Source organism: Pogoniulus pusillus, chromosome 11, assembly GCF_015220805.1.
Source record: "Pogoniulus pusillus isolate bPogPus1 chromosome 11, bPogPus1.pri, whole genome shotgun sequence".
NCBI classification, from domain to species: Eukaryota; Metazoa; Chordata; class Aves; order Piciformes; family Lybiidae; genus Pogoniulus; species Pogoniulus pusillus.
Genome location: NC_087274.1, coordinates 2,407,707 through 2,433,165, shown reverse-complemented (window position 1 = coordinate 2,433,165; position 25,459 = coordinate 2,407,707). Strand labels below are relative to the sequence as shown.

General features: G+C 47.9%; 1 protein-coding gene across 2 annotated transcripts in view; it reads right to left on the bottom strand.

The window, feature by feature from the left end:
- Positions 1-25,459, bottom strand: part of RHBDL3 (rhomboid like 3) — a 58,738-nt gene that overhangs the window by 9,893 nt on the left and 23,386 nt on the right. For both annotated transcript variants that reach the window (XM_064151741.1, XM_064151742.1), the window contains 3 exons: positions 13,421-13,579; positions 4,419-4,643; positions 3,564-3,712 (listed from right to left, as the gene is read on the bottom strand). In XM_064151741.1, coding sequence (XP_064007811.1) covers positions 3,564-3,712; positions 4,419-4,643; positions 13,421-13,579 — 533 coding nt within the window. The remainder of the gene's footprint in view (positions 1-3,563; positions 3,713-4,418; positions 4,644-13,420; positions 13,580-25,459) is intronic.

Genomic DNA, 25,459 nt, shown 5'->3' with positions numbered 1-25,459 from the left:
GATGAGGCTGGTGAGAGGCCTCGAGCACAAGCCCTACGAGGAGAGGCTGAGGGAGCTGGGGTTGTTTAGCCTGGAGAAGAGGAGGCTCAGGGGTGACCTTATTGCTGTCTACAACTACCTGAAGGGTGGTTGTGGCCAGGGGGAGGTTGCTCTCTTCTCTCAGGTGGCCAGCACCAGAACAAGAGGACACAGCCTCAGGCTGCGCCAGGGGAAATTTCGGCTCAAGGTGAGGAGAAAATTCTTCACTGAGAGTCATTGGACACTGGAATGGGCTGCCCGGGGAGGTGGTGGAGTCGTCGTCCCTGGGGCAGTTCAAGGCAAGGTTGGACGTGGCACTTGGTGCCATGGTCTAGCCTTGGGCACTGTGGTAAAGGGTTGGACTTGATGATCTGTGAGGTCTCTTCCAACCTTGGTGACACTGTGATTTACTGTGATACTGTGAAAGCAGCCATTACATTGAAAACCTACATTCTATTTTCTACAGGAAAAGGGTTGCTCACAGCCAGCCATTAGCAATCTTTGCTTTAAGTCCTCTGCATCTTCCCTGCTTTGGGCTTTCTTCACGTTTCCATAGTAATTTCCCATCTCTAGCAGAGAACACCACTCATGGTGAGATGCAGCAACAACAGAACAGAAACTGAAGCTGGATTGGAAAAAAATGCCAGAAATGATGCTGCAGGAAACAGTCCTTCCCAGATATCCTAGTGGCTTTGCTTCCACAACTTGTCTCCAAGGGTAAACTTCTCTCAGCTCTGCCATTTGTCATCCTGGGAAGCTGCTGCCCATAGTTGAGGGGGGTTTATTACCTTGCTCAAGACTTTTGAAGCCACCAGGCATGGACTGGCACTCGTGCTGATTCTGCATGGTCACAGAACCCAGGGACTAAGTTAGGAACAGCCAGCAAAGGTCAAACTGAGATCACAAAAAAGTCAAAGCATCCAAGTGACCTTTAACAGAGGGAAGGAAGCAGCTTTGGCCGGCAGAGTCAACGCCATGAGGTGGCACCTGACACTTGCACACAAAGCTCCAGTTCTTGGTTTTCAAAGGAAGCTTTTGTAGGAGGCTGGCAAAGTTTACCCTAGACTCTGAAGTAACTGCTCTGATCCACAGCTGTCTTAAAGGACTTTCCAGGAACAACCCCATTCAGTTCTCCTCCCCTCCGTGCTAAGAGCTGTGAAGGCTGCACAGTCAATAAGCACCCATAAAATATAATTAGCCTTTGCCAGTGCTGAATGTGTCATTCTTGAAGTGACAATTTCACTGATTTATTAAAGACTTCTCTCCTTCCCCAGGACCAAACAAATGGGCCTGAGCATCAATGCAAGTCATTACTTACGGCAGTGTTACAAATGCCTGGGCCCCAGATAATCGACGCCTGCTTGCTGTGAAAGCAGGACAGAATTTACAACTTTGCCTTTTCATCCCTTGACAAAGCTCCCTCCAGCAGGACCAACACACACTCCATGCATTTTTGGAATCTTTCTAGAGGCAGAGCCAGCCAAGCCCTAGCAACTGCTGTCTTCTCGGACACCTTCTGGCTGTCACTGGCTCTTCAATAAAGCAGCCCAAGTGCACCAAAGGCAGGAGCAGTCCACATTACCATTTTAAAGTCTCGGCTGGAAGCAGGATAACAATAGACCCCGTGGCATTGTGTTAGCCTCTCATTTGAAAAGGAGAGGAGAGCGATGGGCTTCCACTAACAAATGTTATTACCCTTCCAAGATTTATCTCTTCTCTTGATAAGAAAGGAGCTTAGCACACAGAACTTAGCAATAAATGAACATTACCCTAACTCCAGATAGTGCAGCTAAATCATGGAGTTTATTGTTCCAGCAGGGCTCTCCATTCTTTAGAAGGCTAGGTAGCTAAAGAGCTTGGAATCCATCACAAAAACAATGAGTCCCCTGCACACTGCCTTCCCCACTCTTCATCTCTGAGCCTGCCACAGATGGGAAATAAACCTGAGAGATTTTTTCAGTTAGCAAGTGTGAGGAATGTCAGAGAACTGCTTGCCACAGGGTGACCTTGCACAGGTTAGGGAAGCATGCCACATGCATTTCAGTGCATTTAAATGCTGCAAGAATTATCCTTGTGCAGGTGCTTCTCTTCAGATGTATCCCAAAGCCATCTGTGCTTACGTAAGTGACACAGAAGAATGTCAGCAGCAGCAGAAGAAAACCCTGATGCAGTTTAGACAACATTAGTTAAAATCAAGTGTGTCTTCCTTTTACAAGCCCACTTTTCCCCACACCCTCAGCAATGGCAATTTCCAAATCTCATTTTACACAACCAGCTTCACATCCAAGCCCAACAGTCTCCACTTGCAGACTGAAATCTACATCCAAGGTATTTCTGGAGGGCTTTAGCATCCAGGATACAGATCTTGCTGTGTTCAGCAGTTTTGGCTATATTCTTTTCCCACTCTCCCCTTGGATGGAATCTGCTCTGTCCTACAATTTTTATCCAGAGATCTGGGGCACATCTTGTGCTCAAGGGCAATTACACAACAAGGCAGCTATTCCATGGCAGAGACATCAGCCTGTCTCCCATCAAAGATATGGAAAAGGGAAAAGAGCCTTTCATAGAAGAACACTGACTGATGGGAATATAGGCTTTCTATTTAAGAACAAAGGGGCTTTATCCAGTTTCAAACTTTAAACTACTGCTAAGAAGCTTGTTGCTGTGATTTGTCAATGACAGAACTAAAGAAAACTGCAATCATGTGCCAGGAATGTGCAAGGATAACGATCTGAGAAGCTACTCAGAGGGGGTAGAGTATTTTGTACAGCGATGAACTTTCCTGTGACACTCACTCATCACTATGGCATCGCACACATCGCACACTGAAGGCTCTTTGAATCCTGAGGGGACTGGCACAGTTGAGAAGCACAGAGTTAGAATCCCCACGTCTTGTATTCTCCTCCCAAGTCTGCTCCATACCTCCTATGGGATAAAGGAGGATTCATTTTACTGCGCACCTTCACTTTGCATTTTGCACTAGATGGAACATTCTGTGTAGACTGTAGCTCTTCAGCTGCTGTTTGTACAGTGTGTAAGGAATGGGAGCTCAGTCTTGACTCAGGCTTCTAAGCATTATCTCAATCCCTGCAGAAGGGAAAACATCACTAAGTGATGACATACCGTGGGCACAGGGAATTTAGCTGACTTTTCCAGCCTCATCTGGGGAGTCTAGCAAGAATACACCATGTAGCTCTTAAACACCAGTCCAACATCTTTGCAGACTTGTTCTACCACTTGCTCAGCTCCTCTAGAGGGACACTGGGCTTCCATTTTGAGAGTTTTAGGAAGCACACACTGGGAAGTAAGAGGAAGAGGAAGATGTGGTCCCAAAACTGCTGGGGAGAAGAGCAGCACCTGTTAAGTTCCTTCCATTGCCTCCTCCCTTCAGAATGGGTTTGCCCCTCACTGCCCAGCAGCTTCAGATTTCTATGCACAACCAAGAATTGAATTTTAACAATGTATGTCTGTGCTGATTCTGTCCCTTCCTCCTTCCTCTCTCTGAGGAACCTCAACTAGGGGGAATCTCCACTGTGAGTACTCACCCTGCATGCATGAATATGTAGGTTAGGTACCTCCAAGCCTGAGCACGGAGCTGAGGATGGTAAAGCAGTGCATTCTTCAGGTACAAGGGATGGCTGACTTGCAGCACAAATCTGTCCAATACCACTCCATTGTAAAGAAAAAAGGCAACCTAGAAGGGCAGGGAGAGTGCTTGGTTAGCAAATGCTTTCTCTCCCTCAACAGCACTTTGTAGTTCAAAATCATGGAGAAATAAAAGTCAAATGGACAATGTTTTTCCTCCCATTTGACAGCTTCACACAGCATGGCATTGCCCTATTCTGTGGAACATGCAACTCTTTGGTGAAACTCTGTAAGCAGCTTTCTCTAGCACACCAGCCAGAGTCAGAGGAGCTGGGAACCTTCCTGATCAGTGCCATAATACAGCCTTCTCTGTGCTTTTTTTTGAGCACAACACTCAGCAATGGAGCAAAATCTTCATTTGGGCAGCAGATGAGCAGGTCAGAACATTTAACCCAGCTTCCCTTCCCCCTTTTTTCTCTCCATTCACAGAACAGAGGCAACTAGCTAGGAATTTTTCTTTTAATGGCATTCCTTGTATTACCAGTTTTCCTACAACTCTCCAGATCCTCAAAAAGGTCTGCCAGAGTTTCCTAAAATCTGTAGTTTCATACAGAGTTGTTTCAATGGTTAATAATCATACTTGGACATGGATAGGATCCTGCTCCTCCACTCGCACAGGTAAGCCAAATTGGCTATCAGCTTCACGTGTCTCTTGCCTAAGTCTAAACAAGTCCCATTCTAGCTCTTGTTCATGTCCCATCAAAGCCCTGGATGACGTGGGTGGGCTCCCAGAGAGAGGGCATCAGGGTCCTTGCCTCCACAATAGTGATGGTGATCATGAACCAGGGTGGGGGGCAGCAGGTGTAGCTGTCGTAGTACCACTTGCGGTCGATCTCTCGCGGCAGGGTCTCGTAGGCCACGTGCCGGATCAGCCTCTGCGCCAGGCTCAGCCCCGTCTCCTCCAGCAGCGCCTTGCTGCACAGCCTCCTGTTGCCCTGCAGGATGGCCTGGCGGAAGCTGTTTGACCTTTTGTTGCTCATCTGGGGGGAAAGAAGAGGAAGAAACCGTGAGGACAAAGCGAGGCCTGGCACCCAGCTTCTGGGGAGACTAGGGACAGTTTGGCAGCACCAGAGAAACACCTCCAGGCTGTGGCTTTAGGAACCGCATCTCAGGATGATCGCAGGGTGACCTGCATGGGGTCAAGGGTTTGCACTTATGATGCTGATAAAGAAGGTCAGCGTAGAACACTGGCAAGGCAGAGCAGAGGCTGCTGCTGGTTGAGCTCTCTGGCCCATTCTCAAGCCTTCCATTCACTCCCTTCACCATTGGTTATTATGATCCACATTCCTGTGTCTTCCTTCTCTCAGCACCCCCACATTATCAGGCTTCCCTGCTCCTGCCATCTCTTAGGGCAGAAGATTTGAATGTGGCAGTAGGAGCACTCACAGCACCTAACCCCTGTGCTCTGGTCCTTGTTGGCAGCAGTTAGCTCAGAGCAAGAAAAGTTATCCCTTTGTGTAGAACTAAATTGCATGAGCCACAGTGACGAGACAACCAACTGAAGTGGCACACAAGCTGTCTTAGCTGCTGTAATCCTGCAAAAGGAAAGGATTTCTGCTTTTAAAGCAGTTATCCTCAAAGAGGCAGGTTTTGAGATGGGTAGGCTCATTTGTGCATTATCATCTTACATGCACACAATCAGCTGCCTACCTTTTTGAGCACACACATTCCCAGTTTGGATGCATAATTAAAGCAATTGCATTTGCAAATGAGGCAGATAGAATTTTATGCCCAGCCTGCTTGGGGGGTGGGGGGGTAGGGACATGACAGAAAAAAAAGAGGTCTGAAAGAGCTTGCTCCAAGATTTGGGTAATTGCTAATTAGCTGTAATGTCAAACAAACCCTCTGCATTAGAGCAGTGTCTGTGCTGGCTGGGTCTTTGGCAGGAAGGTTTAAAAGGCTAACTGTTCATAAAGACCACTCTAGAGGGACCTTTCACAGTAAGAGGCAGCAAAGCAAACGTGACAGCCTGGTCTCTCTTCTGAAAGGATTGCTAACTGATCTTAGAAAGCACCCAGAGCTGACCCAGAGACGATGCTCAATGGTTGGCTTCCAGCTGTCTTGGATCACACTGGGTTCAGCTAACAGCCCCAAGGCAATAAAGCCCAGAGCTTGTGCTCTCGGTGCCCAGGCAGTCATGAATTGGTCCAAGCTGGACCAAGCTGCTTAAACACAGTAATCACTGCAGGGAGACACCTCCTCTTAATCACTGGAGGAAGGCAAAGGGGCCATCTGAGGTGACAGCACTGCCATCAGTTCTCCCAGGGGCTGCCCATCCCTCCACAGCCCTCTTCAGCCTTTCCCTCCAATGTTGCAAATCACATCCATGGGCAGCACTGCCAGGCAAATGATCCATTTCCACTTCTCAAATCTGGGGGAAGATTGTAGTTCCCATCACCTGTAAGCACTGCCCATTACCCCAAGGAGGACATGCTCTCCAAAGGCAGCACAGCTGCTGCCAGGGCTCAAGCAAACACAACACTCACAGAACACCACAGGCCTTTGGATTATGCAATTAATCTGAAGCTAAGAGGATCACCTTATGGGAAGAGATGGAGCACTAAGTCACTACTGCTGCTCTCTCGATGAGGAGCCTATTTGGTTCCTCAGACTGACTTTGGAAGACTCAAGTCTTCCCAGACAGAGGGTCTTGCACATGACCACAGTTTGCTGGCTTGACTTTGGAATTACATAATATTGGTATTTATGAGCCAAGTATTCAACCATTAGCTGAAAGAACATTGGGCTCATTGTCAGCCTGCACATTATCATGGCTCCAGAAGCTTAGAGCAGCCCATCCCTCTTCTCTTTGTGCAATTGATCTGGGACTTCTTTAACAAGCCTGATGCTGAAGCTGTAGGCAGATGGGTGCAGCAAACAGTAAGTGGAGAAGGAAATCAGCAGTGCAACAGCACATTCCCTTAGTCCTTCATATATGAAGAAAGTTGTTATACAGAGAGCAAAAAATTCCCTTTGGAAGAGCCAGGCTGACAGGACTGACAGCCATGCACCATGGCAGCTCTGCTCTTTGGTGTCACCACCCCAAACCAGAGCCTAGCTTACTGCTACAGCTCTGCTCACAGGATGGGGTTGAGACATCTGCCAGAAAGCAAAAAATTATCCTACTTAGATCTAAAGCTGTCTTCAATGCTGAGAATGTCAGAATGTAGTCTGAGTCCTCATCATCCAGTGCAGGACGATGCCAAACTTTGCCTGAGCACAAAGCCCTGCTTTGTCCAGCACAGAAGCCAATCTAGAGCCAGCCTCAGCTAATCTGCAGCTTGTGCTGGAAGCTCTCCATTCCCCTGGCAGACCAATTTCTCTGTGGTGCTTGGCTACCTGTACTACTTTTGCTGCCTCAGATAATCAATAGCCAAGTCATGCAGCAATTCCCCATCTCCAGTTTCATGGCTTGTGGGGGGCAAAGGACCCTTTTCAGGGTTTTTAATTCAGCCTCACTCAGGAGGTTTTGAAAAACATGGATTTCTGCCCATGACATATTGGCATCTTTGAGACTGGCCTACAGCTATTTTTAAACTTCTACACCACTGTGACAAGCAATGCATTCAGCTCTCCAGCTCTGGTCCTCCAAGAGACAGAACACTAAATCAGAAGTTAGCATAAGCTCTGTAAAAGCCTTGGTCAGCCCCAGTTTTATAACCCACTCCACTTGCAAATGCAGCTTCTACAATCAATTTTGCTTTCAAGATTTCCATTTATTTCCTCCCCTCTCTCTGCACTTCTACAAAATGCTAATGTGGGTAAAGACAGCTTCTCCCAAAACACACAGCTCAGCATCAAGTTCATCTGGCACAGATGTTCACATCCTCTGAGCCAACCTGGTAGTGCTTTCCCAAACAGTATCAAATGGAAAAAACCCAAAAGCCAACTTCCATGCCACAGCTTGCTCTGGGGATTCAAGAAAATTTAGAGGCAGGAGAGAGCAAATAAATTACCCTGATCATGCAGGGGTATTCCCTGCTCAAGCTTCTGTCTGGACTTCTATTAAATGTGGCAGGCTTAGACCTTTCAGCATTTCCATTAGTAGTGGTAAACCACATTCAGGTTTCAAGGTGAAGTGCAAGAACACTGCTTGCAGGGCAGGACTAACATCGCAGTCCAGATAATGTTGTGCTCCAACAGAGCAAGTTGGAAACTACATTTCTCCCAGTTTTCATTGGTGCTGGGAAGATTCCACAACTGAAATGAATCCAGATTTAATCTTCTGAAGCAAGGGAGTTTTACATCTCTTTAATAACACTTCCACTCATGTGTACTCTAGGTACATACACAGCTGAAACAAGCAGTTAAACCGATATTGTGCCTCTCAGGTCTCAACTGTACATGACTGAAACCAGCTGGGAATCATGGTTAAGGATTCTATGCCAAGTTCCACTTTCACTGCAATACTGATAACTGCCAGGCTAGTGCACCTGGAAGAAAGCTCTGCTGCCAGTGTGTAGCCAGCGTCTGTGTGCAACATGGCTGCTAATTCCCAGCTGCAGAGGTTAGTTTAAAATCTCATTAAGCTCCACTGGCTCTTTAGAAAAGCAGTTGAGAGGCTGAAATCACCTCCAGAGAGCCCCATTTAATGACACCATCAATGGCATTTAGAGGTCTTCTCCTGACCAGTTTCAGGCAAGTTGTCCAGAAAGGAAAGGTCCCAACATGACATCATTAAATCAAAGCACACCAACTCCACACCCACAGGGCTCCAGCTCAGGGCTGTGCCAAGGCACTGGCTTGTTCTAAGCACATTGGTCTTAAATTGATTGCATCTTTAAGTATATTCCCACACTGCATTGCAGACTCTCACAAGTCTATGAAGGTGTTAAAACTAGAGTGGGCATTCATTACCTTGCTATATTTTTCTCTTCTAAGCCACACACTAAGTTTCTATAGACTGACAAAGCTTTAAAGTGAAATCTTCCATCAAACCAGCTTCTTTCCCACCTAAAACACTGCAGGACCTGCTTTGGGCTCTCTGCTTTTGTTTGTGGGTTGTAACACAATCCCAAAGCATTTCCTCCCTTCAGCCAGCCCTGCTTGTCTCTTCACTTACAAAGAATACCCTGCCAAGACAGGAAAGCTTTGTATTTGAATCTTCACCTTTGTATTTCTACAGCATCCACTAGCACAGACAGAGCACAAAACTCTGGATAGCCTCCTCATCTCCTTCACCTCCCATATTTCAGCTTGTTTTTATGACTCCAGCAATGTTTTGACACACTAACTGCCCCTTTGAACATTCAGCTCAACAGCACACAGCACAAGACAGCCTTCCACTAACAACAGTTAATCATGTTCCAGCCTCTGCCATGAAGTAAGAAACTACTGCAAAGATATCTTCCTCTCACCCTCTCCAGTGGCCACTGCACCTGGGTATTTGTCAGTCATGAGGAAGAAGAGCAGAGGCTGCAGATTTCTTAGCCTGCCTCTGCAGGTTTCTGTCTTTCCTTGGAAAGGCAGAATTTGCAGTTTGGTGGCACACAGAGCAAGCCAGAGGACATCACAAAAACTAGAGGAAATGTTTGTTTGGAGGGTAAAGTGTGCTGGCACCAGCAAAGTCCGAATAAGGGTGACCCAATTGTTGTTCACAGTGCTTGGAAGTGAGTGCTGCTGACTGAAAATGAGGCAGAATCAAGCTGTCCCCAGAAGGTAGCAAGGGCAGGGAAAGTGAGGCAGGTGTTAATTCTTGACCTGGAAAGCAAAAGATGTGCATTTAATTAACTGGTGTATTTTGCTCACTACTGAGACGTTGCATCAGCTTCAAGTCACTGCAAAGCTCCAGCTAAACAGTTCTGCTGGAATCAGCAATGGTTTGTTTTTCCCAAGTCACAGGAACTCTGCCTCGGCTTACTAATTGCCACCAAACACACTGAAGCACCACTGCCCTCAGGGAACAGCTTTAGTTCTCGGCTCTTCTAGACCCAACACAGCTCCTCCAGCAAGTGCTGGTTTCCCAGGACCTGGCTCTTCTTCCACTGGACAGCTGCCACCGACTTAGCCAAAACTGTAAACCCCCAAAGAGATGCAACTCTTGTTTCCTCCCATCTGCTGGAGAAACAGACCCATGAGACACAGACAGGCTGACACAAGTTTCACCTTAGGTCCACCTGATAACCAGCCCTGCCACTTAAACACAGGATCCATAGCAAGGACACAGAAACCTTCAGTATGCACCAGGGGCAGCTCCCAGAGTAGTGGCAGTGTTAGAATGAGTAACAGCCACGTTCTCTTGCCCTTAACTCCATGAGCCTGGACTGGCTCCACATTGCCCCTCTGCCAGTCAAAGCAAGGTCTCCGAAGCTCCATTGCACTCCCTTTGCCTCTGCTCAAGAGACTGAACAGGGACACATCCAGAGTGCCACTATCCAGCCTGTCCAAAGCAGCAATTCACATTCCCAGGAGAAGACAAGGAAGGTTGAGCCAGAGAATAAAAGAGGCTGAGTCTCTTCACAGCCTCACTGTTCTGCTCTTTAGCTCAGTTACAGTTGACAGTACATGATGTGGAGCAGTTCAGGGCTGCCAGCGACAATTGCTGTTCAGCAAGAATCCTAGCAAACATTATCTCAACTGTAATTACCTCCTGGCTTGTCTCCTCTCTAAAAGTAGCAAAAAATAGTTAAACAGCTTTGTTCATTATCCCCTCCTGTGGCCTGTGCTGCTCACAGCCAGAATTTCACTTTGCATTTTTAGTGTCTGTCTTCACAGCACAGAAGAGTAACCAGACAACAGAAATACACAGGATACCTCCACTTGCACAGGAGTCACTTTTGGGTTTTCTGCCCTGTCTCAGACTCAGGAAAAGAAATCCCATCTGCAGCTGCTTTCTGCCATCCTCACAAGCCCTGGTGTAGAGACAGAAATGGATGTGATTGCAGCATTGTGCTTCACAACTACATGAGATGAATTTCATACACAGAGAAGAGAAATTATTCTGAAAGAGCTGCCTGTCTTTTTTTCCCCAGCCCTTTCTGTTTGCAGATCATACCAGGAGTATTCAGCTTCCCTGAATTTATTTATTACCCAAATTATATACTGAGTGACTCTGTGTCTGTTCTCATCCTGTAACACTTGCAGAATTTAAGGTGCTTTGCTGAGTTGAGAACAGACATGTGTTTTGTGTAGGTCTCCTTAATAAGGTGAGAAGTCTTAGAATTCCCCTTTTGGTGTTTCTAGAAGATCACAAGACAAGGCCTACAAAAGGGAAGACCCTACCTGCTCGATTCTGTGATTGTTATCAGCATTAGCAAAGCTGGCAGAAAAACCAGAGAGGCTTTCACATCCCAGGAACTGACCCTGCGTCCTGCCGGGCTCTGCAGACCAGCACATCTTTGTACTGGGTTTGGCTGGTACAGAAGTAATGTTTCTCATAGTGGCTTGAGCAAGCAGCTCATCAGCTCCTTCCATCCCCATGCTTGGAAAGAAACCAAAAAGAGCTGCTTTTGAGACACACACAGAGGAGTTCCATTCTTTCCACACCTCTGCTTTGACGACTCCACTGTAATGCATCTGATACCCATCTCTGCTCCTCCCCTCAGAGTCAGGGTTTTATTAAAGCAATTTTACATCTTGCTCAAAATTTCTGTACCTTGGAGACATTTGGGAGGCCACAAGATTCTCTGATCATGTCAGAGGAGAACTTGTTCATGAATATTGATGGAGAGAAGAGAAAGCACACACATACACACACTGAGCCATGATTGTAAAGCCTCTGGAACTAGTAAAAGCTCAGGCCTTTCCACAGCCAGCACCACCATTTTTGGCAGTGGATCAATTCTTTCTGAGCTACTGAAACGGCCAAATTAACCTAAGCAATAAGAGTTGGCTGATGATCGCCAAGCACAAGCAGGCACTTAAACACCACCACATAGTTACCAGATTGACAGCTCTAAAGTGAAGCAAATCACTAATTCCACAGTGACTCTAGGACAGCTACTTTCCATCAGAAAGTTCAAAAGACAAGTTTGGGAGCAGGAAACTAGGGGAAAGAGAAGGAGCCCTAAAAATGTGGGATGTTGGAAATCAATAGTAACTGTAAGAGGAGAGAGAAGGTAGAGACCATTTGTAAGTAGTTTAATGCTCTGGCATTTGCATTGCCTATTGATTAGAAAGTGCAAAAAATGCAGATGAGGGTGGAGGGGTTGATGACAAAAAAAAAATCAATGTCTGCTTTGCAGAAGTCATTCAATAGTAGTGAAGGAAATCTGCCATTTGGCAGAAACCACAGCAGATGAGTGTGAGCTGGCACGATCTCCTACTCCCCAGAGGAGGAGGATGTCTGAGCCTTTCACCTCCCCCTCGCCTCCCATTAACCTCTGCTGCTCCTGAGTGAGGGGAGAGGAAAAAGCTGAGTCCTGTTGCTGAGCCTGCTGCCCAGATGTGGGCTGGCCCCAGGCCATCTTATCTGTAAAAGAACTCAGTGGTACCTCTGCCTGCTACCAAGTGTTGTGCAGCTCCATCAGTGGCTGCTTGCCTGGTGCTCTGGATGCACCCAAATGCAGAACAAGCTGCTGGGACTATAAATACAGGGCTGGTCACAGAATGCCATCAGCCACACTGCTTATCAAGCTGGAGCTGAGGAAAGCCTCACCCTCGCTCTGCCCTGACAGATCCACTTTTCACTCTGTACCTAACTACAGTCAAGGGGCCACCAAAACAACTTGATTAGATACAGCAGCACCACAGTAATTTCACCTTCACACTGCCCACAGCCTGACTGGGGTTGTGACCTGGATCCTTGACAGCTGTGCCCTGTTGTCACACTTCTCTGATTCATGTGAAAACAGGACATGCAGAAGACACTTCCTTTCTAAACCAAGAACACATGCATGAGTGACCATGACAAATGGAGGGATCAAATCCCCTTGTTGCCTGCAGGAACACACAGGGTGCAAGTGACTTACTCTGCACCAAGAACACATTCAGCTTTCCAGCAAAACTTTACAGCTCTACACAAGCTTTCATTGCTTAATGACTTTGTCATCCAGGTTTCTCTTACTTCTGCACTGAATCTGCTGAGACTCAAGTGAGGAATGACAGAGCCAGAAGAAGGCAAAGGGCCTGGGGTGGCCTCTGTTTAAGATACCCATCTTGCAAACAACATTTCTAGGCTATACTGAGCATCTAACACCACAGGTCCGCATGTGTGTTGACTCACTAAACTGCCTTGACAAAAAAACCAGAGATTCCTTCACTAATTGACTCATTAGCAAAGACAAAGAAGCATCCAGATGGTGACTCATGCAGTTGGAGAAGTCTTACCTGGGATAAAATGAACACGACCTAGAAAGACTTTATCTCTGTTGCTATTGATGCCTACAGCAGTGCAAGATGATTCCACTCAGTTAGTCAACACAACATTATCTAGATATTCTGTCTGAAAGTGGTAGGATTCCTAGACAAAATAAGAGAGACCCAGGCAGACAGACTTTGCTTGCAAACAAAGGGCTCCTGACAGATACCAACTGACATTGAGAGCAAAAGCCTCCAAACTAGCAGCAGCTACTGCTTCATGCTCCTTTTACAACAGCTCCCATGATTTCTTCCCATGCAGACTTGTTTCCCTGGGAAAAATCAGCAGCAATGTGATTCTTGGCTTAAGAGTTCAGTCACCACAGAATGCTTCAGCAAGCTCATGCAGGCAGTGATGTAGGGACACAGCAAACAATGATGTTGATAGAGGGACAAAGGGAGAGACATTGTCCCTCAACAGCCAAAGCTTTAAGCAGAGCCAAGGACCCAAAGCACTCACCAGGTTGACGAAGTCCTGGTAGCAGATCCTCCCTTCAGAGTTGCTGTCTGCCAGGGCCAGCAAGACCTCCAGCTTGTGAGGGTCCAGCTCTGAGCCGTGTCTCTGGAGCAGGGAGCGGAACTTCTCAGTGCTGATGTAGCCAGTGTTGTCAGGATCGAACTGGGACAGGAGGGGAAAGTGCTAGAATTAATCACTCCATGTTACACACAGCTCTGTCCTCCTGTGTCTTCAGCACCTGCAACAAACCTGCAACTGGGATTTGGCAGCACATTGCCCTGCAATCACTCAGCTGCAGCTCCCTGTCACTGCCCAGGAACTGTGAAGCACCCTGCTGCAGAGAGGGGTGAACCCTGGCATCACCATCCACACCACCACCCTGCCTCCACCCAAGCTAAGTCAGCTCCCTTCATGTTCCTTCCCTCTGCACCACCATTTCTCTTGACTATTTCTTCTATCCTTTATCAGACTTTAAAACAAACCAGAGATGTGGCCTGTGAGACAGAAGGAAAACATTTTGCTCCTGTATTTCTTAAGAGCTGCAACATAGGAATGTGGCAGCCCTCCTCGAGCCCTTTCTATGCTCAGTGCTTCCGAAAGCCACCTTGCCAGACCACCTCCACGGCTGCCTTCAAACCAGTAAGCACTTTCACTGCTGAGGACCTCTCCATTTTAAGATAGATTGGGAAGAAAGTTTTGTACAGGGAGCAAAGAGGATGGGCATTTTGTCAAACTACAGGTGACAAGGTAGCCACATAAACCAGAGTCATTAGCAAGAAAATCCCAGGTGAGCTTTGGAGTGAATCCCACTGACCAATGCCATCGGTTTTCCCTCAAACTAACACCCGTGCAAACGCCACTGACCGTAAAGAGACAGCTCTGCAGAGCCGTTTGGTCCTAGCTTCCAGCAGCCTCCAGCCCCTGCTGAGCTCCCCAGGGCACAGGCAGGCACCCACCAGCCGCAGCAAAGCCAGCGCTGGCCCCGCGCCGGGCACGGTGCTTTTGTGCTCGGCAGGCTGGTGGCCAGGAGCTGCCAGAGCCGCGTGGTGGCTGCGGTGCAGGCTGAGCCCTGCCAGCTCTCTGTTGCTGGGAGATTTGGCTTTGATTTCCCAGACTTGGCTGCGGGCACCCTGCCGCTCACCAGCCTCCGTTTGGAGATAATGATATCGAGCTTGTTGGCTGCGCTGAATGGCTGTCAGGGGCAGGGTGGTCAGAAGGGAGTCTTTTCATGGAAACATTCGGGACATGAAAGGCCTTGGCAGAGCCGGAAAGGTCCTGACAATCCTCGATCTTTCCTTAGGGAGGACAAAAGCGCCGAGCCTTCAGTCTGATGCAGCAGAGTAAAGACTGCCTGGCAAGCGACGAGGTGAGAAGGGGATGTGCAGGATGCAGCCTGCCAGCAGCAGGGCTGGCACTGCTCTGCAGCGAGCAGCCTCTGGGAACAGAGCGGCCTCTGGCGCGGGCAGCTTGGTGAGAGGACGCAGTGCCCATGTGAGACGATCTGGCTTCATCTTCCAGCCTGAGTACCCTCCTGGGGACTCTGCTTTGGTGAGGAGGAGCTGTCCAACCTGAGATCACACCCCGGGGCGGGAGCAGGACTGCTCTGCTACGCAGTCAAAGCAGCAGCAGCCCCTCTGTGAGGGAGCTGCTGGAGCAAGCGGATCGCACAAAACAAGACAAAGTAATTGACCTGAGACACTCAGAGCTAGACACTCCTTCACCCTCTGCCAAGGCTTGCTCTGTCCCTGCAAAGTGGTCTGGAACTACTCAGAGCTGGCACTCAGAGCCGAAGGTGGATTTAATCAGCTATCTGATGTTAAATGAAGGCTTAACATTAACCCCTGGAGAAGTTTAGCTCCCCTATTCCATCCTACTCTGATGCTTTCAGATACCAGAGCAAATTCTAAAGCCACCCCCAAACCCAAGGGGTTTCAGCTGTGTTTCAGCTCAGCTCTGATGGTTTTGGCTCTCGCTGGGACTCCCAAGCCAGTCCAAGTCTGCAGTGCCGATCCCAGTGGTGCTGATATCCAGGGAATGAAAAGTTATTGGCATAACACCTGAGATGACCTTTCTCAAGGGGAATCTGCAGAAGCTGGGAGATGAGTCATGCAGTGAAAGAATCCAACACCTGCAGTCCCACAGACACTGCTGTGTTCAGCCTTGTTTCCTGAAAACATTTGACCTAACCAACAACTTACTTAACTTTAACTATAACTTGACATTTAAGATGTCGGAACCCATCTTGTCTAGAACAAAGCCACTTGCTCCTTGAAGGCTCAAATGCCACCCTAATTCAGGGCCAGGGTCAGAAACAGAAGCATAGGACTGTCCCCATGCTGTGTGCTCATTGTCTGTAGGGAAGACCAAAGGCCACAGCCACAGGGATGTGTCTGTTTCTTCAAAGGGCAGAAGAGACACAGAGCTGAAGCACAGAGCATCCCAAAGAGCAAATGAGCTACTCGGATCAGAAATCGCTTTTCCCAGATTTTGTTCTGCTTTAAAGCAAAAAGGAAAAACAAAGAAAAACATTTTGTAACCAAGAACAAGAATTACACAACTGCTTCAGAGCTCCAGCCCACACAAGGACACATTAATGACTTCAGACTCACTGGTGCTGGAGCAGATACTATCTTGTCACTCAAGATGGTTCTGTCCATCCCGGTTTGTTGCTGGCTGTTGGCTTTCCGAATAGACAGACAGCTGAAGCCTGGCTGGTGGCTACAAATGAGTCTTTGCTCCAGGGATGCTTCCTCCTCACACCAGCAATCCTCCCTCAGCTTATCCTACTGCTTGTCCCATAAAGCCAACGCAGCAGTAGAAGGCAGCTGGTGTTTTTGGTAGTGAAAACGTGCTGGGGAGCCTGATTCCCTCTTTCACATCACTACGAAACATTTCCTTTGTGGCACTAAGTTAACGACACCAGTTAGAAATAGGTTTGAAATAAAATGGTGACTCTGAATGGTATTACAGAGTAAAGGGGTGAACAATTACCAATTGACACCTAAAGAAGGTCTGCCTCGGAACTAGACTACACCACTGCTTCCACAACCTGGAGCAGAAGGGTTTACCGTAAACCCAGCTGTAAGGGAGTTCTCTTATTTACGTTCCAACAACTTTGTTTCAGCATATCAAACTCTCATCTGTCACCACAGCCTTCAAAATCCATCCCAACACTGCAAAGTGCCTCAGACCCTCTTTCTGATATCACAGCTAGCCACAAAATATCAAGGGGTTCATCTGGTCCTGCAGAACACACACAGCAAAAGCAACGTGTGACAGCACACTCCCAACCCTTGCGTCCATCAGCTAGAAAGAGGCAACTGACCTTTGCTAGACGCTTCATGCATGTATCCATGATGATGTCACTGAGGGCCCGTTGCCCCACCAGCCCAGCCGAGCACCTTTGTCTCATCAGGAGGACAGCCGATGACTGGCAGCCTGCAGCATGGCAGCAGCCCCACAGGGCTGGCAAAGCCCTGGCAAAGCCTCCCAGCAGCTCAGACAACACAGCAGCTTCCTTCAGCGTGGTTACTTCTGCCTCTGCCCATCTACTCAGGCAAACAAGCTCAACACAACTGGTGCAGGCATCAGTAAAGCCATTTGCCACCCCCCTCACTCCCCTAGACAATAGGACTCTAACGGTAATTTCATGCAAGGTTTCCTCCTCATTTCAATGACAATCACCCTTAACTCCCTTGATCTCCAACTAGGCTCTTAAGCAAAAACGTAAATATGTTAATGACCATAGCAGCCATCTGACCCAGAGTCTTAATTCCCTGGCCCAAAACAAGCTAGTTTGTTGTTGGTTTTTTTTTTTTTTTTTTTGCCAATATCTTCCTTATTTCAGAGCAGAGACTCCATAAACTAAAGGCTCCACAACAAAACTACAAGACAAAAATACAGGAAGGGGGCTCCACAAACTCTGATGGCAGTAGGAAATTTGGTTGAGGAAAGAAAATGAAATCTCAAATTGTTCCTCCTCTTTAATTAAAGACACATCAGCCACGGCTGAGTGAGCAAGTAGGGTGGAGGCTGGTGCTGCAGCCAGACAATGGCTATCTTGGGAAAAGGCAGACACTTCACAGAGCGCAGCCAGCTGCTCCTGTCCCCCACGGCAAACAGCTCTCTGGGCCATCGGAGCAGCTGGAGAGTCAACAGCTGAACTGGGCACAACACAAGGATCCTTGGCTGGCTTTAGCATTGCAGATCTGCTGCAGGAACAGAGAACTTGCTACCACCCATGGCTTCCTCATTGAGGGGCTTTGTCTTGATGTCACCCAAGCCATGAGTTGTCTTTGCAATGGGCAAGGCTCCAAGCAACTTCATCTAATTTGGAAGGTGGCTTTGAGTTGGATCAGTCCTTTCAAGTCTGAGTCATTCTATGGTCCAGTGGTATCTTCAGTGCTGGGAGAGACTGGTCTGGCAGTTGGGCCTCCTGGCACTGACCCAGCTCTGCTCCAGACTAGGAGGCAGATTTTGGAAATAAATTATTCTGAGCTTCATCTCCCCCTCCTACAACATGGAAATCACAATTCCTGTCTTATTTCCCACCAGAAAGGAGCTATCAATAGTGGGCCTGTTTCTGGTTCCCCCTCCCTTCACTGGAAAGGGGAAGTCAATCAAATGCACAATCTGTTCATCTCCAAGGGTTTCAGAAGCCACTCAAGCCTTGCTGGGTCTGGACTCAGACCATTAGATGGCACAGTCTCCGTAATCTAGGGATGCTAACAAGCTTTGGAAACAACCAGGCCACCTCCAGCCTCTACAGCCAAGCTTCAGTTAAATCAAGAGTCTCCAAGTCAAGACACAGAATTGACAGGCTCCAAGTTGAAAAAGACAGACACTGAAACTCTTCTCAGGACAATCACACAATTTTACTAGAGCCCATTCTCTGCCTTTCCAGAGTCCCTGGGGTCATGCTGTGAGCTGCTGAGATGGGTGGGTGGGCTTGCTTGTTTGTTTAAGAAAACACCAAAACCACCAAATCACACAACAGCAAAGCAACAGAATATGTAGCACTTGCTGCTTTGATGAAGACTGAAGGAATGCCAATGCAGAAGATGAAAGTCTGCCTCACAATCCAAATGAGAGGACAAAAAGCAGAAGCTGTTTTAACTGGAGTTTCATTGCTGCCTGGTGGTGATGATCTTCCCAGCAACTTAATGATCCTACTCTCCCTTCCAATAATGAGAGGTGCATGTGAGAGGAAAAAGCCTGATCCAGAAGAGAGGAAGGACAGTTAAAGGTAAGTGCATATCCCTCCACCCTGATATCCAGCTTCTCACCGTTAAAAGTCACCTAATCTGTGTTGGCTGAACACGTGGGATGAAGCAGCAGTGCTGGCTCCAGTGACGCACACTCCTTTCCCCAGAACTAATGACCTTACCCACCAGTGCCCAGACACCATCCAGTGATTAAGGGCTGGCCAGCAGTGCTGCCAGGGCATGTCAGATTGCTTTGACCTGAGGTGAACCCGTGGGCTGGAAGCATCATCCAGCTCTCAAAAGCCAGATTGCATTTAAGCACAGAGGCTACCCCCTCAGCGACAGGGCCCTCAGGCAGATCTGCTCCCCAGAGTGCTGTGCTGAGGGAGCACAGAGCTACCCAGTCAGCAGGCACTGGGTAGAGAGGTGCTGGCAGGGCAGATGGCTCCTCACCTGAGTTCATTGTCTTTATGAATACAGTGCATGACAAAGTGGAGATGGAGGGAGCTGAGGGATGGAGGGAGATAAGATTTCTCTCTCCCTGAAGAGCAGAGCAGCCTAAGAGACCAGGCTCATCAGCTGGCTGGCCAGTCTGCAGAGACATTTCAACTCTAATTCAGTTCCTCTGCCATCTTAGGCGCAACGACAAGGAAAGGACCTGCATCAGCACCATCTGTTACCTTCTGCACTTCATCCAAGCACACGCTGGAAGCATAGATTCAACATGAACAAGAGACTAAAGACTTTCAGGAGCCCACCACTGCTCTGTTGTTAGATCAACAGAAGAAAAAGGGCTTTGAGATCAGATTCGAGTCTTAGTATTGCCCAGATTCCTGGAGTGAGCCCAGATGCCTCTTGTAATGCCTTGACTTGCTCATCTACAGAGCACAAGCAACACACCTCTGTCTGCAGAACCCAGTACACCTACCCACAGGAGGGTGGTTGGCTGATTGCTGCAATGGCAGAGAGTAATCAGTAAGCCACAAGGCCAAGCAGCACAGCGAAAGCATGACCGGAGCTGCCCTCTGCCAAGGTTTCAAATACAGAAACATTGAGCCCAGCTATTAACACATCAGACTTTCCAAAGCCAGTGAGGTAGGACAGCATGCTGAACTCCTTGACTCCACAGAGCTTCCGACCCACAGTCCAAGCAAATCCTGCATTTAGAAACCAAAGGAATTTCTGTTTCACAGCCTGCTGGGGAAGCCTATCATGCTCAGCCAGCTACCCAAATCCATGTTTCTGACTCCATAACCATTTTTAACCCAATACTCTCCTCTATCCTTTCTCTGCCTCTGGGTTTCTTGCTACAAGTCCTTACTAAGACACTGAGAGGACAGAGGTGAGATGCACTCATAAGATCTTTTGGGCCAGCTTTCAGTCCCCTGCCATCTCAATGACCAGCCTGAGTGATCCTACTGCCAGGCTTCAGATCAGCCTCCTGGCAGAAGGCTCACAGGAGCCAGCTCCAGCCTCAGCTGGGGGATTACACTCAGTGTTCAAGCCACTCAGAACTAAATTATTCAAAGTATGCCACTGTGCTGCCTTTGAAACCAAAGCTGCTCTCCAGAAGGAAGGCAGGGTAAATAGAACCTCCATTATCAGCAGCACTGACAAGGAAGGAGATGCAGCACTGAAAGTGAGGAGATAATTACATGATTAATGAGACAGCATGGATGGCAGGAGATGCCCTCCATTATGCCCCAAAGCTTAATGCAAAGAGACATGTTTATAGACTGAGCCTTCTCCAGTTCTGCTTCTTCCTGTTTTATTATTTATGTAAGTGCATTAAGCCTAATGGGAAGAAGCTGAAGCACTCCAAAATATGGTGAGTTATGGAGTTTTTTTGGTGCAAATACAATTTTTAATGTTGATCCAGCACTGGGCACCTTGCACATTTGGCTGGAGAGATGTCCTCAGCTGCAGCAAGGGGCAGGGCAGCTATCTCCTACCACCTGCCCACCTCTGGTGCTGACTGTTCTCGCATTTCTGAGGTTGCAGCCAAGATGAAGCCTACAAGAGATCACCTTGTGACTGCCATGACCAAGTCAAAACCTTTTCTTAAACCCTTAGGCAAGAGGTCTAACATCCTTTCCAGATCTGCTTGTTAGCACTGGTCGAGACATTGTTCTCTGTACAAACGCCCAATCTTCTGCTCTCCCTTTTCAATTCCTCTAGGTTTTAGCACTGCTCAATCTCCTGAGGCAATGAGTTCTGCAGTCTAATTAAAATAAAACCCACTTTTCATCCGGATGGTGTAAGCCATTAAATATCAAAAGCTAAGCCTAGTAATATCCATATCACCACAACACAGAATACTCTCATTTACCACCACATAATCATTGTTTATGTCTTTTTAGTCATGTCTTATTGGAGACTCTCAAAACCCTGTATCAGTATTAATTACATCTCTCAGTGCTTCTGCACTGTGAGAGGCTGTAAGGAGTAAGGCACTTCACTCAAAGCTGAAATGCAATACACACTGGGTGGGATGCTGCTTTTATTTGGAGTAGCTAGCTCAGTAGAAGGCATAGCAGGTATAGTCAGCCACACAGCCAGGAGACAGGCAGGCTCTAAATAAAAATAAATGAGCAAATAAAACCCAAACTAAACCCCACAGCCCAACACACAACAGCCAGCAGAGCTGTTCAGCTGAGGCTGTACTTAAGGCCAAGCTTCTGCAGCCTACCCCCAGGTTAACTCAAGGCACAGAAGCATTACTGTAAAATTCATTGCTGCTGACAATGTCTCCTGTCACAGCCCTATCTCTGCTGGCACAGATGAGACCAAAACAGGGGTTTGGTCTGGTTTTAACTGGAAAAAATAGCATGGGAGATACCAGCAGAAAAGAGTCAGGAGCTGCAGAAAGGTTGCTACTGTTCTGTATCTGGATAAAAGCCCAGGATCCTCTCCCTCAGATGATGATACACTTCCCGTCCCAGCAGCAACTCTGGAGAATGCTACGCAGCAGCTGCTAAAGTCAGACAGCTTTGAATAAGCAGGTCAAGGTAACTTTCTTCCAAAATATTTAAGAGAGCCAAGACTAACAGTGATTTTCTGCAAGTCTGAGAACAGGAGGAACACCAAGCCCTTCCAATCACAGCTCCAAAACTCCTGTCCAGAGACAGTGACAGGCACCCACACCACTCCCAAAACTGTAGGGTTGTGACAAGAATGTAATGGGACAGAGAAGCTCTGTTGGCCCAATAGCAACACCCAGCAGATGACTGATACTGGGTAACGCAGAGCTGAAGGAGGACTGGTCTAAGATCAGCTGGAATAGCTATAGAAAACAGCCCATGTGCAGTTCATACCATGAGAACATAAACTTGGGCAGGTCACAAGACAAGACTGCCGCTATAAATTATTTCTGCAGGGCATCTGACATCACCAGACCACCCTGTGACACAAACTCAAGCTGTCACACATTCAGCATGCTAAATAGTCTGCTGTTTGACAGGTCTCAAACACATAACCAAGCTAGAAAGCTACCATCACATAGAGTTGCCACTAATAGAGTCCCAGGAGAACTGGTCCTTTGCCCCTGCAGAACGATCATTAGTGACTCAGAGAAAGCATGAGGTGAGTCTGCATCACACTCACAGAGGAGCTAAAGCAGTAGGTTACTAAGCACGAGCAGGGCCTTTAATAGAGCTGGGTGCTTGCAAACAATGCATATTGGAGCGAAAACAAAGACAAAGCCATCTGGCCAGGAGCCAAGTGCCGGCCAGCTTGCAGGGTGGGGAACGCTGCCTTCTTCAGCAGCCACCCTGGGGAAAACAAGCCCTGTTTGTTACACTGAGTGCTCTCAGTGCTGCCCGGCCTGCACAAAAGGAAACGTGACCTGCAGGTTTGTAAATGAGGTGACATTACCTCTTCCTTTGGCACTTGTTACTGTGATGGTCTGACTGGCTCCACTGACAGGCTCCATTCATTAGCTTATGAAAGGCAAGGTTAAGCAATGACTTGATCACTGTCCAGAAGAACCACAAAGGGAACAGATGTTTGGCAGCAGAGGATTCTCTGCGGTGACAAAGGTATAATCACATTTAGGAGCTAGAGGTCAAAGCTGGGCAGCTTTAGAGTAGAGTAAGTTGATTATTTTTCCTGTTAACAAGTGAAATGTCTCACTAACTTCACCAGAAGCTTTACAATTGAGTTGTGAGCTTTCCTAGGAGATGAGGTATGGCCAAGGTCAAGCAGAAGAGCACTCAGAAAATCTTCTCGCCTTCATTGTGAGAAGCCAGATGATCCCAACAGTTCCTTATGATCTGACTGCATGTTATGAGGGCTCACAAAAACTTAGGCCAAACAAATGCATTTGAAGCCCAAACCAACAACTGCCATAACAGATATATAAGCAGAATTCCACTTATGCTAAAATTCAAACCAGGCTTTAGGTTAGAACAACCACCACAGAGTGAATTCCTGATAACCAGGCTGGGAAACCTAACTCATAATTGATTTTACATCTGGCATTGCTCAGCCCCGGGGACTAGAAACTTCCAAAGAAACTCCTGTGCTTTCCAAGCTGAACTGGAGCAGAAAGCAACATTAGGCTTGTGAAGAGGAGTTGGAGGCATTGCCTAACTCCCTGCAATACCTTGTAGGTACCTGGTCACTGCAGCAACATAACTGTCTCAAAATTACTTCAGACAGGCTGGTTCTAACTGGAGCCCTGAGCTGGGCTATTAACTGTTATGCCATCCTCTATCACTGCAACACATGAGGGCAGCAGTTCTGGCTTGCATCTTTCCAGGGGACGGAGCTGCTGGAAGCTGTGGTGGTTCACACTGTTTCTTAGCAAATAGATCCAAATCAGTCCTGGATGACACCCAGACTGCAGGTTCCCTTCACAGAGAATTGCAAAGGCAAAGTCTGCAGTGTTTGCACTTTGCCAGTGTCTGCTCTGTCAAATATACTTTGATTTAAGGGTGAGAGATATCTGTCCAGGTGCCAAAGCTACACAAACCTCAAACTGGATAAAATAAGCTGCTTTTTGGGCTTCTTACAGGCCCTTAATGGATCAGAGCAACAAACACAGAGTAAGGGACAGTGCTTCTGGAGTCCTCCTCAACACAGGTTTCAAGAGATGCAAAAGCTGTCTGAAGTTTTAAAGTGAATCATGACTCCACAACAGGAATGTAACTAACTTCAGAGGAAGAAGTGCTGTCTGCAGATTGACAGCCCAAGCCCTGCAGCTGGCGCACAGATGCTCTCCTTGCAGGTGACAAAATGAAGGGTTGGCCCAGGGCTGGCTGTGCCCTGCAAAGTGTAGTGTCCTTGTGGGGCCCACATACTATGAGTCCCTTTCACACACTCCCTAGCCTGACAACGCACTGCATCACTGCATGGTTTGAAACCCCTTTCTTAGTTATCAGGGGAAAGGTTCCTTCCCACAGTATTGACAAGTCCTCACAGAGCCTAGCCCTGCCTGAGCTGTACCGGGCTTCTTGCTGCCTCAGGAGACAGCATGGTCCTCAGGAGACAGCCTCTCACACACGGATCCTGCCAGTCAGACCTCCACTCACTCAGTCCCTGCCTCATTTCTGCTCCTTTCCTGAGCTAATCACATTTCCCCAGAGCACAGGGCTCACACGTGCTTTAAAGAGCACCTGCTCCCCGGGACAAGCCTGTGTGTTCTTTCCAAGCTCTAACATCCCCCTTAAAGAGACTGGCTTGAGTGCAGTTGAACCATGCAAAGCTGCACCAGAGGCAGGCAGACCTCCCACTGAGTTCTGCCATCCTGCTTCTTCAGCAGGACAGCATGAGGTCTGCTCAGTGTTGGCACAGACCAGGTGCACAGCAGGATGGGGCACCTTTGACAGAAGCTTGTGGTCTGTATTTGCCATGGTGGAATCACAGGCACAGGATGGTATCTGCACTGAGACTCAGAAACAGCAAGCTGTTCACAAGTTCCACTTCCTGAGTAACGCTTAAAGCACACATTCCAAAACTGGTATGACCCCAGCTCAGATGGTTAGAAGAAAGCAGAGGAGGCACAGGCAGCAACCACACTTAGAGAGGCAACCAAAATAAGAGAATGCAAGTTATGCTCCTCAGGAAGAAGGAAATCAAAACAACCCCCCCAAAAGAGTCACCTGAGAACTGCAGCCACTGAATGAGGAAACGAGCCAGCAGGGAGAGGCAGAGAAGGAAGGGTAGGAAAGGGCAACACTCTTCTTATTTATGCATCATGCTGCAGCTCTGGGAAGTGGGAAGAGAGGGCAGAAAAAAAAATAAATCTCACCTGCTAGGGTAACTAGAGAGACAAATCCACCCCAAACAATCCCACCAGGCTTGCACTGGGGATTAACTAGCCCATGACGTGGGGCCAGTTTCTAGCAGAGCATCCTCACCAAGCACGCTGCAGACTGCTGTGCTTCGGATGGTCATGGAGAAGGGAGTGCAAAGACACAAAAGGGGGACTGGGGAAGGGGCAGGAGGAGAGGGCAGCCCAGCCTGGCTGAGAGGAAACCCAGATGAATGGAGAAAGGCAAACAGGGAGGTGAATGAGCAAGAGGTGATGAATGGTAGGGAGGGCATGGAAGTTTTACACAGGGCAGAGAGCAAAGAGGGACCTGAATGGGGAAGACTGAAAGATGCCGCTTGAATGGAAGAGGAAAGAGGGAGGAGACATGAGGCACAGAGAGAGCAGAGCAGCACAAAGTGAAATGGTGCAGGCAGAATAGCTTCCCTCATGGACTTGACAAGGCTTTAGAGAGACAACTAACGCAGCATGAACTTTAATCCAGGAGCAGAAAAGCTGCCTGGAGTGGACAGCGTTAACGTCGTCTGTCCCTGTATAATCCCTCCACCACTGGGCACCTTCTTTTTT